General features: G+C 59.2%; 1 protein-coding gene across 1 annotated transcript; it reads right to left on the bottom strand.

Moving 5' to 3' along the window:
• Window positions 1-6867: 6867 nt before the first annotated feature.
• Window positions 6868-11698, bottom strand: REEP4 (receptor accessory protein 4). The gene is made up of 8 exons (XM_054294647.1): window positions 11622-11698; window positions 9824-9896; window positions 9109-9185; window positions 8889-9009; window positions 7454-7567; window positions 7234-7378; window positions 7016-7158; window positions 6868-6930 (listed from the first exon to the last, which is right to left on the bottom strand). Exons 1-8 carry the CDS (start codon window positions 11651-11653, stop codon window positions 6868-6870), a joined length of 768 nt encoding a protein of 255 aa, XP_054150622.1. The 5' UTR covers window positions 11654-11698.
• Window positions 11699-14480: the final 2782 nt, after the last annotated feature.

Below are 14480 nucleotides of genomic sequence, written 5' to 3'. Positions count from 1 at the left end.
AACCCAAAATCCACGGGGGGAAGAATCCAAAATCCACGGAGGAAGAACCCAAAAATCCACCCGGGAAGAACCCAAACTCCAGCTTTTTCCTCATGCAAAATGGATCCCCGCTCCGGCTTGCCCGGAGTGCGCACACAGAACCTCAGCCCTTCCTCTTCCTCCTCCTCCTTCCTCCTCCTCCTCCTCGCAGCCCGGCACGGAGCCCGGCACGCACCTACCTGCCTGCAGCGCAGGTGAGGAAGCTGAGGGCGCAGGCAGAGGAAGAAGCCCCGATCCCCCTCCCGTGCCCAGCACCGGGCGCGGTGACCGTCAGAGCTTTTGTTAATCTGCACCCGGCGCTTAAATTAAAAAAAAAAATAAAAGAAGAAAAAAAAAAAAAAAGAAAGAAAAAAAAAAAAACCCCACGTCAAACCTTCAGGAGTCTGGAGGCTGCGGCGGAGCGGAGGGCACGGGAGGACACTCACTCCCACACGAGCGGCTTTCTGGGAATTAGGGCCACAGCCCAACTGCTCTGGCAGCCTGCGCTCCCCTCCAGCCCCGGCTGCCGGTTCGCCGGGGCCCGGGCACCTCCCCGGTGCCGGTGCCGGTGCCGGACAGCCCCAGCGGCCCCGCCGCCGCAGGGTCGGACACTTCTGCCGGCCCTAATCTGCCGCTTTTCCCCGGGGAGGTGAGTAAGCAGCGCTAATCCCGCAGCTCGCTGCGCTGCCGGGACGGACGAGCCGCTGTGCCCGGGCTGGGGCCGCTCCCGGCACCCGCAACGCGCCCGGCCCGGCTCGGTTTGGTCCCGGTTCGGCCCCGGTGCCGCAAGCCCTCAAGGCAAAGCTTGAGATGGACGGAGCGAGAAGCAGCGTCAGAGGGCACGGCGGGATGTGGCAGCCAACCCACCTGTGCCAGGGGTGCCCCCCATGCCGCTGTGCCAGCCCGGGGGTGATGGATGATGCTGCCCGGTGCTGCCGTCCCCGCATCCCTCCTTCCCTCCTCTCACGGGCACCGTGCCCGGTCTGTGCCACCCCGTGCCCCCCTCCACGTGCCCGGCACTCCTGTTTACCCAGCGCCAGGAACCCGCTTCAAATACCTTGATGCCATTAAAAGCTCACCCCGCGGCCAAGGGCTTAGCGCGGCAGCCAGGGATACGGGCAGCCCGCTGTGCCACCCCGGCGCGCCTGGCAGCACCTACCTGGCAGTGCCCGGGGGCTCCGGTGTCCCCACGGTGCTCCAGCTCGCGGTGCCACGGGACAGAGCGCTGGGCAGCTTCTCGCTGCCTCAGTTGGAAATGCTGTGCCTCAGTTTCCCCGCTCCGCCTGGGGTGCCCAGCTCGCTCTGGGGATTGCGGTCCCCAAAAACGGCTCAGCCCCGCGGTGTCACGGCGGGGACACGGAGCCGGGACGGCGCTCGGTGCCAGCGCGGGCTGGCTGGGGACAGACGCGTCCCCGGGGGGACAGGCGGCTGCGGGGAGGAGGGGGGGATGCAGCGGCAGCAGCAGCAGCAGCAGCCGCGCTCCTTCAGCCGTGTCCTCCCACACTCCCGTCACCTCGAACGCCCTTTTCCCGACCCCTCCCGCCACCGCCGCGCTTCCCACCCGTCATCCTCGCCATCATCCTCCTCCTCCTCCTCATCCTCACCGGCAGCCTGGGGGGCATGAGCGCGCTGTAGACACGGTGTGGGGGCGCAGTGGGAACCCCCCCAGAATGAGTGGGGAGGTTTTACCTGGGGAGGGATGGATGGATGGATGGATGGATGGATGGATGGATGGATGGATGGATGGATGGATGGAGGGGGGTCTCATCATCCCCCCCGCTTCTCCTCAGCCCGCCCTCGCTGCCCTCTGCGGCGGGAGGCAGCTGAGAGCTCCCGGGGCTGCCAGAAAAGAGGCTGCGTTTAAACAACAGACATAATTATGCTTTTGATACCGTCTGCTAAAAATACAGCCCGGTGCCGCGCGGGGAGCCATGTGTGCGCGGCCTCACATGGCTGCGGCCCCAGCAGCTGACTCAGACCGCGGCCACCGGCAGGGGACAGCGTGGGGGGAGCCCCGTGGGCACCGGGGGGTGCCACCCGCACCTGGGACCCCCAAACTGCCGGGCTGGGGGGATGGCAGGAGCATCGCAGAGAAAAGGGGGGAAATGAGATGGGCATGGGGCAGGGAAGGAGGGGGGTGGCAGGAGCCTGATGTCACTCGGTGTCACCAGGGTGGGTTTGGGGGGGCTCAGGCTGCTCTCAGGGATGGCACCCCAAGCATCCAGCAGCTCCCTGGGTAGGTAAACCCCACTCAGGAGTGATGACCCCAAATTTCCCTGAGCCTCAGAGAGAACAAGGGTGGGTGAGTGACACCACCGCAGTGCCCAGCCCTGGCACCCCCGGCCCTGCAGGAACCACGGCCCGGGGTTGGCACAGCATCAGCCGTGTCCCTGTCAGCTGGCACAGAGCAGCCCTGCGTCACCGGGTCCCCTGCCAGCTGCAGGGATGCAGGCAGGGAGCCATTCCCGGTGTCCTGTCCCTCCCTGCCGTGTCCCCAGCCCCTCAGGACCTGGAAGTGGCTCTGAGGTGCCCCTGGAGCCTTCTCCTCTCCAGGTGAGCACCCCCAGCTCTCCTAACCTGGCTCCAGCTCTGGAGCAGCTCCGTGGCGTCCTCTGGACTGGCTCCAGCAGCTCCACTCTGGTATTGGGGACCCCCGAGCTGCAGGTGGGGTCTCACCTGAGCAGAGCCCCCTCGGTTGTGTCACCTATTACACCCCCCCAGCCCCGCTGTCCCCGACTCCAGCCACCCAAACCCTTCCCAGGGCTTTGGGGTGGCACAGGTTGGCACAGGGGGTCCCCACAGCGGAGCCAGCCGTGCTCAGCCTGGCAGCCCCTCCCCGGAGGGCACGGTGGCAGCGGGCGAGCTCAGGTCAGGCGCTTAAACTGCTGCTGCTGGGGCGGTGCCAGGCGAGCCGCGGGGGATTAGGGCTCTGCTGATGCAGCCTGGCACCGGCCCGTGCGCTGACGCAGCTGCCATCAGCGCTGGCACCGCCGCAGCTGCCGAGCCCCGTGGGGACGGGCTGTGCCACCCTACCCTCCTCCTGTCCCTGTCTCCTCCTTGCGTTTCAGCCCCCGGGGGACACGCGGGGTGAGCAAAGCAGGACACCAAAATTCGCTGTCCCTTCCCAGGACGGCGCTGGTGCCGTGCCTCAGTTTCCCCAAGCTGGGAACCCCCCACCGCGGTCTCGTAGCTGCGCTCGCGGGCGCGCGCCAGGAACGCGTCGATGTCCTGAGAGACAAACGGGGACGTGATGGCAGGGCAGGGGGGTGGCCTGGGCAGGGTCACCTCTGGGGCATGGCTGGGACCCTGGGCATCGTCACCTCCCTGGGCATGGTCACTTCCCAGGGCACTGTCACCTCCCAGGGCAATGCCATGTCCCTGGGCACTGTCACCCCCACATGCACCCCGAGGATGCAACACCGAGGTTCCAACGCTGCCGTGACCCCACTTGGAGCCCCCCAAGATGCAAGAACCCCCCGTTTGACCCCCGGCTGGCCCCAGCAGCCTCCCCGGGCCGTATCCTTGGAGGAACCGCGCTCCCTAAGCGGCTTTAGGGGATTACAGGCAGCCCCTGGCCCTCGCTGTCCCCACCCAGCCTTCCTCCCTCGGCTGCTCTCAGTAATCGTCTCGTTGGACAGGGCTAATCCGGCCACCTCCACCTAAGCTGCTCCAACACCCCTGGCCGGCCCGGGCTGCCCCGCAGAGCCCTGGGAGACCCCCGAAATCGGGCGGCAGCCAAGGGCTAAAAATACAACTAGAGCTGGCCCCGAGGTGAGGGCAGGCGGGATTGGGAGCGAGGGGATTGATGCCAGCGAGCAGGGGCACGGCGGGATAGGCACGGAGTCACCTTGTGCCACCCTCCCGGCTGGGGATGGGACAGGGGACAATCCGGGGGTGGCCGGGACAGTCCCGGTGTCCCGGGTGCTGCTGCCGCGCCGTGGGGGACGCGGCTACTGCAGGAGCGCCGGGAATTGGGGAATGTCAAAGGGACACAGAAGGGACACGGGAGACGCCCGTGAGGAGCGTGGGGTGGGATTGCCAAGGAGGGAGTTGCCTCTAAATGAGAAAATGGTTTCCAGAAGCATCTCTGGAAGAGTTGGGGGACAGAATTCCTTCCAAATGAGAAAATGGTCGCGGGAAGCATTCCCGGAGAACCCCTAAAGGTACAGATTCCCCCAAAAGGAAAAAATCTCAGGAAGTTTCCCCGGAGAAGTCGGGGGATGCTATGGGGGAATGGGGGGATGCTATGGGAGTCAGGGGATTCTGGAACCTGAAATGTGGGGGAAAGGCTCTGGGAGATACCTGGAGGGAGTCTTGGATGGATCCCTGAGAGTACAGCTTCCTCTAAAGCAAAAAAATCTCAGGAAGCTTCCATGGAGGATTCAGGGGATGCTATTTGGGATTCTGGAGCCTGAAATGTGGGGGAAAGGCTTTGGGAGATGTCTGGAGGATCCCTGAGGGTGCAGCTGCCTCCAAAGGAAAAAAAATATCAGGAAACTTTTCTTGGAGGAGTGCTTGAGGGTGCTATAGGGGATTCTGGAACCTGAAATGTGGAGAAAGGCTCTGGGAGATGCCTGGAGGGAGTCTTGGATGGATCCCTGAGGGTGCAGCTTCCTCCAAAGGAAAAATTCATAGGCAGCATCCCTGGAGGACTTAGGGGATGCTATCAGGGATTCAGGAACCTGAAATATGTGGGAAAGGCTCTGGGAGATGCCTGGATGGAGTCTTGGATGGAGCTCTGAGCTTCCTCCAAAGGAAAAAAATCTCAGGAAACTTTCTTGGAGGAATTGGTGAGTGCTATGGGGGATTCTGGAACCTGAAATGTGGGGGAAAGGCTCTGGGAGATGTCTGGAGGGAGTCTTGGATGGATCCCTGAGAGTACAGATTCCTCCAAAGGAAAAAAACCCACAGAAAGCTTCCATGGAGGAGTTGGGGGACGCTGTTTGGGATTCTGGAGCCTGAAATATGGAGGAAAGGCTGTGGGAGATACCTGGAAAATCCCTGAGGGTGCAGTTTTCTCCAAAATAAAAAAGTCTCAGGAAGTTTCCCTGGAGGACTCACAGGAGGCTATCAGGGATTCTGGAACCTGAAATGTGGAGAAAGGCTCTGGGAGATGCCTGGAGGGATCTTGGATGGATCCCTGAGAGTACAGATTCCTCCAAAGGAGAAAAATCTCAGGAAACTTTCTTGAAGGAGTCAGGGGGTGCTATCGGGAGTTCTGGAACTTGAAATAGGGGGGAAAGATCTGGGAGATGCCTGGAGGGATCCTGGATGGATCCCTGAGGGTGCAGCTTCCTCCAAAGGAAAAATTCATAGGCAGCATCCCTGGAGGACTTAGGGGATGCTATCAGGGATTCAGGAACCTGAAATATGTGGGAAAGGCTCTGGGAGATGCCTGGATGGAGCTTGGATGGATCCCTGAGCTTCCTCCAAAGGAAAAAAATCTCAGGAAACTTTCTTGGAGGAATTGGTGAGTGCTATGGGGGATTCTGGAACCTGAAATGTGGGGGAAAGGCTCTGGGAGATGTCTGGAGGGAGTCTTGGATGGATCCCTGAGAGTACAGTCCCTCCACAGGAAAAAAAACCCGCAGAAAGCTTCCATGGAGGAGTTGGAGGATGCTATTGGGAATTCTGGAGCCTGAAATATGTAGAAAGGATCTGGGAGATGTCTGGAGAATCCCTGAGGGTGCAGTTTCCTCCAAAGGAAAAAAATCTCAGGAAGCTTCTCTGGAGGAGTCAGGGGGTGCTATGGGGGATTCTGGAAGCTGAAATGTGGGGGAAAGGCTCTGGGAGATGTCTGGAGCGAGTCTTGGATGGATCCCTGAGAGTACAGTTCCTCCAAAGGAAAAAAAAAAAAAAAACACAGAAAGCTTCCATGGAGGAGTTGGACGATGCTATTGGGGATTCTGGAACCTGAAATGTGGGGAAAAGGCTTGGGGAGATGCCTGGAGAATCCCTGAGGCTACAGCTTCCTCTAAAAGAAAAAAATCTCAGGAAACTTTCCTGGAAGAGTCTGAGCCTGTACCTGGGATCCTGGAACAATGATGGAAACACTCTGGGAGAAGCCCTGGAGGAGTCCAGATGGATTCCAGAGCTTCCTCCAAGAGAAAAACCAATCTCAGGAAGCTTCTGTGGAAGGGGACGGCACTGGGGACAACTCCTGCCTCCCAAAGTCTGAAACAAACATTTACTTCTCCAGGTACAAAACCCTCTTTTTGGGAGAGGGGAATGTTAAAAGCTGTGCGCTGCCCAGTGCTCCGGGCTCAAGTATGGGGGTGTCAGTCTGTGTCTGGTGGGGGGCCCAGGCAGGGCCCGTGGCTTTGGCTTCAGAGGGACAAGGCACACGCACTGCTGGCTCCCAGGGGAAGAGGAATGTTGTGAACAAGGCACCATGGCAGCAGGAGAAGGGGGGGGAGCCTGTAGTGTTCATGGCATGGGGGAAAAGGAGGGGCCAGACCCCACAGGAGAGGCGCCAGCGCCGAGCTGGGGGGGCTGGGGGTGAGCTGCTCCCCCTCCTCCAGGGGCCACGTGGAAGGGATTTACAGGGGGAGGATCCCAGGGGTGCAAGAGCCTCCCCAGGGGTGCAAGGAGCCACCCTGGGGATGCCAGGAGCCACCCCAAGGGTCCAGGACCTCCCCAGGGGTGCAAGGAACCTCCCCAGGGATGCCAGGAGCCACCCTGGGGACACAAGGAGCCTCCCCAGGGATGCCAGGAGCCTCCCCAGGGATGCCAGGAGCCACCCTGGGGACACAAGGAGCCACCCCAGGGGATGCCAAGAGCCACAGGTCCCTCCTGATGCCGCAGCAGCAAATTCCTGTCCAGACTCCTGGCAGAGGTTTCCTGGCATTCTCAGCTCTCCTGCTCTGACAGAGCCGCTCTCCTCCTGGTCCTGCGCTGGGGGCGGCAGGAGCCCTGGGCAGGGAAAAGGGACGGGGACAAGGTCAGGACACCCTGAGGCAGCCCCACAGCCCCAGTGTGTGTCCCCCTCCCATGTCACCTCTTTTCCTGGGTTCTTCCTCAGGTTTCTCAGGCTCTGCCAGCGGGACAGGGGCCTGGCATCCCGGCGTGGGGACGCCGAGGGGGACACCTGCGAGTCCGACCACAGCTCCTCCTCGTCCGACTCGCTCTCGTAGCGGAGCCCTGGGGACAGAGGGGACGTGCCACCTCCAGCACGGCCACCATGGGCTTTGCTGGGTCCCCCCTCTCTGTGACCACCCAGCTGCTCACCCAGGGGCTGCTGGAGGCCCTCCTGCTCCTCCAGGTACAGCGGGTCCTGGAAGTGCACGGGGGCCTGCTCGGTCAGGGAGCGCAGGTCGTGCATGCTGAAGCTGCGGAGCCGCCCGGCCAGCGCGCCCTGGCTCTGCACGGGGACAGGAGAGGACAGTCAGACCCCATCTCAGGGGGTGTCACCCTCCTCTGTCACCCTGCTGGGTACCTTGGTGGCTGCCTGGACAGCAGCAGTGGCCGCCAGGTTGAGGCCCCTCTTGCCGAAGCTCAGCGCGGTCTCGTAGCTGCGCTCGCAGGCGCGCACCAGGAACGCGTCGATGTCCTGAGAGACAAACGGGGACGTGATGGCAGGGCAGGGGGGTGGCCTGGGCAGGGTCACCGCTGGGGCATGGCTGGCTCCCTGGGCATTGTCACCTCCCTGGGCATGGTGACTTCCTAGGGCACTGTCACCTCCCAGGGCAATGCCATGTCCTAGGGCATTCCCTGAGCATTGTCACCCCCCAACAGATCACCATGTCTCTGAGCATTGTCACCTCCCAGGACACTGTCACCTCCCAGGGCAATGCCATGTCCTAGGGCATTCCCTGAGCATTGTCACCCCCCAACAGATCACCATGTCTCTGAGCATTGTCACCTCCCAGGACACTGTCACCTCCCAGGGCAATGCCAAGTCCCTGGGCACTGTCACCCCCACATGCATCCCCATGTCCCAGGGCACTGTCACCTTCCATCACCTGGGGCATTCCCTGAGCATTGTCACCTCCCAGGGCAATGCCATCACCTGGGGCATTCCCTGAGTTCCCTTTACATTGTCACCCCCCAGTGCATGCCCATGTCCCAGGGCACTGTCCCCTCCCAGGGTAATGCCATGTCCCTGGGTATTGTCACCTCCAGGGACATCATAACAACCTGAGGCACCATCACCATCCTGGGGCATTGCAAGTGTCACCTCCCAGGGCAATGCCATGTCCCTGGGCATCGTCACCTTCCACAGCATTGCAATGTCCCAGGGCACTGTCACCTCCCAGGGCAATGCCATGTCCTGAGGCATTCCCTGAGCATTGTCACCTCCCAGGGCACTGTCACTCCCAGGGAAGTGTAACCCCACCAGTGCATGCCCATGTCCCAGGGCATTGTCACCTCCCAAGACCTGGAGCAATGCCACATCCCCGGGTTGTCACCACCCCAACTCAAGGAGGGGCTGACTTCCCCCAGGCTGGGCAGGGGGACCCCCAGAACCCCGGGATTTTGGGGTTTTACCTTCCTGGATTTTGGGGTTTTACCTTCCTGGACTTTGGGGTTTCACCTCCCCGGATTTTGGGGTTTCACCTCCCCGGATTTTGGGGTTTCACCTCCCCGGATTTTACCTTCCTGGATTTTGGGGTTTTACCTTCCCGGATTTTGGGGTTTCACCTCCCCGGATTTTGGGGTTTCACCTCCCCGGATTTTGGGGTTTCACCTTCCCTGACTTTGGGGTTTTACCTTCCCTGACTTTGGGGTTTTACCTCCCCGGATTTTGGGGCTTCACCTCCTCAGATTTTCTGGTTTTACTTTCCCGGATTTTGGGGTTTTACCTTCCCGGATTTTGGGGTTTTACCTCCCCGGATTTTGGGGTTTTACCTCCCCGGACTTTGGGGTTTTACCTTCTCCCTGCGGGCCAGCGCAGGGTGCACGAAGCGGCGGTAGAGCAGGCTGGCCCCCCGCGTGTAAGGGGACAGCAGCCAGATGACAAAAGCCATCTTCACCTCGTAGTAGAAGGGGAGCCTGGGTGAGAAGGCAGGAGATGGGGGGTCCAAAGGCACCTCATGGTCCCCCCACACATCTGGGGGGGTTTGGGACAGCAGAGTCCCTCCCCAGGCTCACCAGAAGATGAGGAGGTCGGTGAAGGTCTCTGCGGTCATGAAGAGAGCGAAGACGATCCAGTACATCATCCATCGGACCTGGGGAGCACAGGGAGCACATCAGGGGGGCTGAACCCCAGAAAGGGGGACTGGAGCCTGGGAAAAGGAGACTGGAGCTCAGGGAAAAGGGGACACTGGAGCCTGGAAAGATGGGGGGAGGACTGGAGCCCCAGAAAGGGTGGCTGAACCCCAGAAAGGGGGACTGGAGCCCTAGAAAGGGGGACTGTGATCTGGGGAAAGTGGGGGACCGGAGACTCAGGAAAAGGGTGGCTGAACTCTGGAAATGGGACACTGGAGTCTGGGGAAAAGGGGGGACTTGGAGCCTGGGAAACGGGGGGGGGGACTGGAGCCTGGGAAAAGGAGGGGCTGAACCCCAGAAAGGGGGACTGGGGACTGGAAAGGGGGACTGGAGTCCCAGGAAAAGGGGGGCCTGGAGCCCCAACTCACTCAAGGGGGTGACTGTGGTCTAGGAAAAGAGGGGACCGCAGCCCCCAGGAAAAGGAGGGGACTGGAACCCCAAGTAAAAGGAGGGGACGGGAGCCCCAAGGAAAAGGAGGGGACTGGAACCCCCAGGAAAAGGAGGGGACTGGAGCCCCAGGAAAAGGGGGAGATTGGAGCCCCAGGAAAAGGGGGAGATTGGAGCCCCAGGAAAAGGGCTCCTCAAGCACTTGACTCACGTATTCACGGATGTTTTTCGTCTTCACCGCCTTGTAGGAGGCGTAGGCCGGGTAGAGCATCCCGAAGAGCAGCCTGTAGCGCAGGGGGGGTATGAGGCAGCTCGGCCAGCCCGCGTAGAGCAGCAGCAGCCCGGCCCAGCAGAGCCACCGGGCCCGGCGCCGCAGCCCGGCCCGGAGCCCCTCCAGAACCGAGCCGAGCCCGGGACAGCGGCCCGGGAGGCTCCGAGGAGGCTCGGCCATGTTCCTCCCACAGCCCCGGGACCGGCCCGACCTGTCCGGGCGGGGCAGGGCCCGGGCTGCTCCCTGCGGGCTCGGTCCCCGGTGCCAGGCTCGGTGCTGGGGCTGAGGGAGGCGCCAGCACCGCAAAAACCCACCTGGTGTCCCTGCTCTGGGCAGGGACCCCGCCAGGGAATGGGGGAATCCACTGGGCAGGGACCCCGAGAGACCCCGCCAGGAAATGGGGGCACCCTGTGGGCAGGGACCTCACCAGGGAATGGGGGCACCCTGTGGGCTGGGACCCTCAGAGCAGAGACCCCGCTAGGAAATGGGGGTATCCTCTGGGCAGGGACCCCCCTGGGAAATGGGAGGATCCGCTGAGCAGAGACCCTGCCAGGAAATGGGGACACCCTGTGGGCAGAGACCCTGCCAGGGAATGGGGGCACCCTCAGAGCAGAGGCCCAGCCAGGAAATGGAGGGACCCTCAGAGGAGACCCTGCCAGGGAATGAGGGCACCCTGTGGGCAGAGACCCTCTGAGCAGGGATCCCACCAGGGAATCGGTCAGGAAACGGGGGCACCCTCTGGGAAGGGACCCTCAGAGCAGAGACCCTACCAGGAAATGGGGGCACCCTGTAGGCAGGGACCCTGCCAGGAAATGGGGGCACCCTCAGAGCAGGGACCCCGAGAGACCCCGCCAGGAAATGGGGGCACCCTGTGGGCAGACACCCTGCCAGGAAGTGGGGGGACCCTCAGAACAGGGAACCTCCCCAGGATATGGGGGGACCCTCAGAGCAGAGAGCCGGTCAGGGAATGGGGGATCCTCTGGGCAAGGATCCCACCAGGGAATGAGGGGGCCCTGTGGGCAGGGACTCCGCCAGGGAATTGGGAAATGGGGGGACCCTCTGGGAAGAGACGCCGCCAGGAAATGGGGGGGACCCTCAGAGCAGAGACCCCACCAGGAAACGGGGGGACTCTGTGGGCAGGGACCCTCTGGGCAGAGACCCCTCCAGGGAATGGGGGATCCTCTGGGCAGGGACCTCGCCAGGAAATGGGGGCACCCTCAGAACAGAGACCCCCCCCCCCCAGGAAATGGGGGGACCCTGTGGGCAGAGATGCCACCAGGAAATGGGGGCACCTTCAGAGCAGAGACTCCCCCCAGGAAATGGGGGCATCCTCATAGCAGGAACCCCCCCGGTTGGGGCAGGGCCTCCTCAGGGGACCCCCACCCTTGGGTGGTGCTGGGGTGCCCACCCTGCCCAGGCCGGGCCGGGAGGCCCAGCAGCAGCTCTGGGACCCATTTTGGGGGGTGGTACGGCTGGGGGGGAGTGTTGGTTACCCCCATAGGAAAATTTGGGGTCGGGCGCCCAAACTCCGCTGGGGGCCTCTCGGAGTGGTCCCCGCTGCGAGCCCAGCACGGGGAGCCCCGTTAACGGAACAGCGGGAGGGGGGACGGGGAATGGGGGACCGGGAATGGGGTATCGGGAATGGGGGGACCGGGAATGGGGGGACCGGGAATGGGGGATCCCCGTGACCACCCTCCCCGCCCCCTCCTCCCGTTACACCGCCCAGACCCCTACTCACTCAATCACCCGGCTGAGGATCCAGGACACCATGGCGCGGCCGGGGCTGAAGGCTCGGGGGGTGCCGGGCGGGAGTGGCGGTGCTGCGCCCCCCGGGAGCTCCCAAATCCCCCCAAATTCCCCCCGAACCCCGAGGGAGCGAATCCCAAAAGTTGAAAGTTGCAGCAACCGAGCCGCGCACGCGCGGTCCGGGCCCCACCGGCCGCTCTTAAAGGGGCAATGGTCTTAAAAGGGCAACGGAGCTTCTTAAAAGGGCAATGCCCTTAAAAGGGCAATAGAGCCTCTTAAAAGGGCAACAGGGCCCCTTAAAAGTGACCCACGGGTGGAGCGGTGAGTCACAGCTTTATAAAATAAAAACATTTTATAAATTGCCTAAATATATTAAATATCAATATATTTATATAACACATATTCTATAAATATGCATTATATAAATATATATCAATATATACATAAATATATTTCTATAATATATAATATATTTCTATAATATATAATATATAATATATAATATATAATATATAATATATAATATATAATATATAATATATAATATATATAATATGTAACATGTAATATGTAATATGTAATATGTAATATATATTAATTGAACAATATTGTAATAAGTTTCATATACTATATAATATATATTATAATTATATCAATAATTAGAATAATCATATTATATATTATAATTTTATCGAATATCAATATATTATATATTGATTTTATATCATATACGGTATATCTATATATATTATATAATATATATAAAATATTTCATATATATTAATCATATATATATTTTAAATTTCAATAAATATCCTAAACATATCTAAAAATGTTGTGTTTGAAATTCTCCATATATATCGAATATCACTACATTAATATATTAAATGCTCCTTAAAACATAAAAATTAATTTCCTCATCCATATATTTCTACATATTAAAACACACAATTTTTAAATCAATAAACTAGGGAAAGGAGGGGAAAGCCACTCTGATTGATATTAAAGGATTTTTTTTGGGTCTGGAGGGGATGTGATGCTTTTTTGGCTCCCTAAAGGATGATAAGTGTAAGAGTGGAGTCCTGAAAGATGCCTCCAAAAAACCAAAATCTGCCTGAGTTCCCTCTCCAGGCCCTGCAGCTCCAAGACTGACCCAGAGTTCCCCAGATTCTCCATCCCAGTCACGGCCACTACTATGGAAGTGCCAGAACCCTCTTGCAGTGCTCCCAAATCTGCTTTTTCCTGCCAGGGAAACTGAGGCAGGGCCACGTGGCAATGCCCTGCCAGAGCCATCCCTCTCCCCAAACCCATCCGTGCCCCGGGGCCGCCTGTTCCCTGCAGAGGATCTTTATTTGTGCTCTTAATTGCTGGTTTTTCACATGCATATTTATCCACCTGGCAGCCAGGGAAAGGCTCCCCTGGCAAACCAGTCCAGCAGGGACTCCCCTGCCTGGGGAAACTCCTCCTGCTTCCCACCAGCGCCCTGGGCCCAGGTTTCTGCTGAAAAAACACCCTAAAAACCATGTGTAGGGCCTGGAGCACCCTAAAATGAGGATTTCCCTCTCCCTGGAGGAACAGAATGTCAGGCACCGAGGTGGGAGGAGGTTTCTGATGGAAAAAAATCCCATGTGCACCCAAAAATGAGGAATTCCCTCTCCCTGGGGGAGCAGAATGTCAGGCACCAAAGTGGGCCAAGGTTTCTGTTGGAAAAAACCCCGTATTTGGGTCAGGAGAACCCAAAAATGAGGATTTCCCTCTCCTTGGGGGAGCAGAATGTTGGATGGAGCAGGCACTGAGGTGGGATGAGGTTTCTGCTGGAAAAAAACACCAAGTGCACCCTAAAAATGAGGAATTCCCTCTCCCTGGCTCTGCAGAAATCAGGCACCAAGGTGGGCCAAGGTTTCTGTTGGAAAAAACCCCATATTTGGGTCAGGAGAACCCAAAAATGAGGAATTCCCTCTCCCTGGGGCAGAAGAATGTTGAATGGAGCAAGCACTGAGGTGGGCCGAGGTTTCTGCTGGAAAAAAACACCAAGTGCACCCTGAAATGAGGAATTCCCTCTGCCTGGGGCTGCAGAATGTTGGATGGAGCAAACACTGAGGTGGGCCAAGATTTCTGCTGGAAAAAAACACCAAGTGCACCCTAAAATGAGGAATTCCCTCTGCCTGGGGCTGCAGAATGTTGGATGGAGCAAACACTGAGGTGGGCCAAGATTTCTGCTGGAAAAAAACACCAAGTGCACCCTAAAATGAGGAATTCCCTCTGCCTGGGACCATGAAATGTCGGTAGGAGGTGGTGGCACCACGCGAAGGACACACGGGCAGGGCTGGGGGGCACAGTGTGTTTATTGGGGGGTTGGTGGGCACGGGCACCCCGCTGGCACGCTGGGTCCTGCCTGGCAGCAGGGCCGTGGGCACGGGGAGCTGCTGGGCATGCACGGAGAGGGACAGGAGCTGCTGGCCTGGAGCACTGCTCTGTCCTGCTTCATCCACCTCGGAGCATCCCGGATCATCCCATCATCATCCTCAGGGCAAACTGGAGCATCCCATCATCATCTTCAGCATCCCATCTGCATCCTCAGAGCATCCTGGAGCTTTCGTCATCATCCTCGGGGCATCCTGGAGCATCCCATCATCATCCTCACGGCATCCTGCTGGCCTTGGAGCATCCCATCCCATCATCCTCAGCATCCCATCTTCATCCTCAGAGCATCCTGGAGCTCCCCATCATCATCTTCAGGGCATCCTGCTGACCTTGGAGCACCCCATCATCATCCTCAGCATCCCATCATCACCCTCAGCATCCCATCATCATCCTCAGCATCCCATCTGGATCTTCAGAGCATCCTGGA

Source organism: Melozone crissalis, unplaced genomic scaffold, assembly GCF_028551555.1.
Source record: "Melozone crissalis strain CALT ecotype California unplaced genomic scaffold, PUWL_Pcris_2 ptg000295l_1, whole genome shotgun sequence".
Lineage (NCBI taxonomy): Eukaryota > Metazoa > Chordata > Aves > Passeriformes > Passerellidae > Melozone > Melozone crissalis.
The sequence above is the reverse complement of the archived record's forward strand: the minus strand, read 5'-3'. Positions and strand labels throughout refer to the sequence as shown.

What these genes read in the sequence shown, in the direction of transcription:
- REEP4 (XM_054294647.1), bottom strand. Translation starts at nt 11,653, where the DNA reads ATGGTGTCCTGGATCCTCAGCCGGGTGATTGA. An exon ending in CGCTGGCCCGCAGGGAGAAG is followed by an intron (nt 7,568 to 8,888) that starts GTAAAACCCCAA and finishes TTTGTCTCTCAG; the next exon opens with GACATCGACGCGTTCCTGGT. An exon ending in GGAAGAACCCAGGAAAAGAG is followed by an intron (nt 6,931 to 7,015) that starts GTGACATGGGAG and finishes TTCCCTGCCCAG; the next exon opens with GGCTCCTGCCGCCCCCAGCG.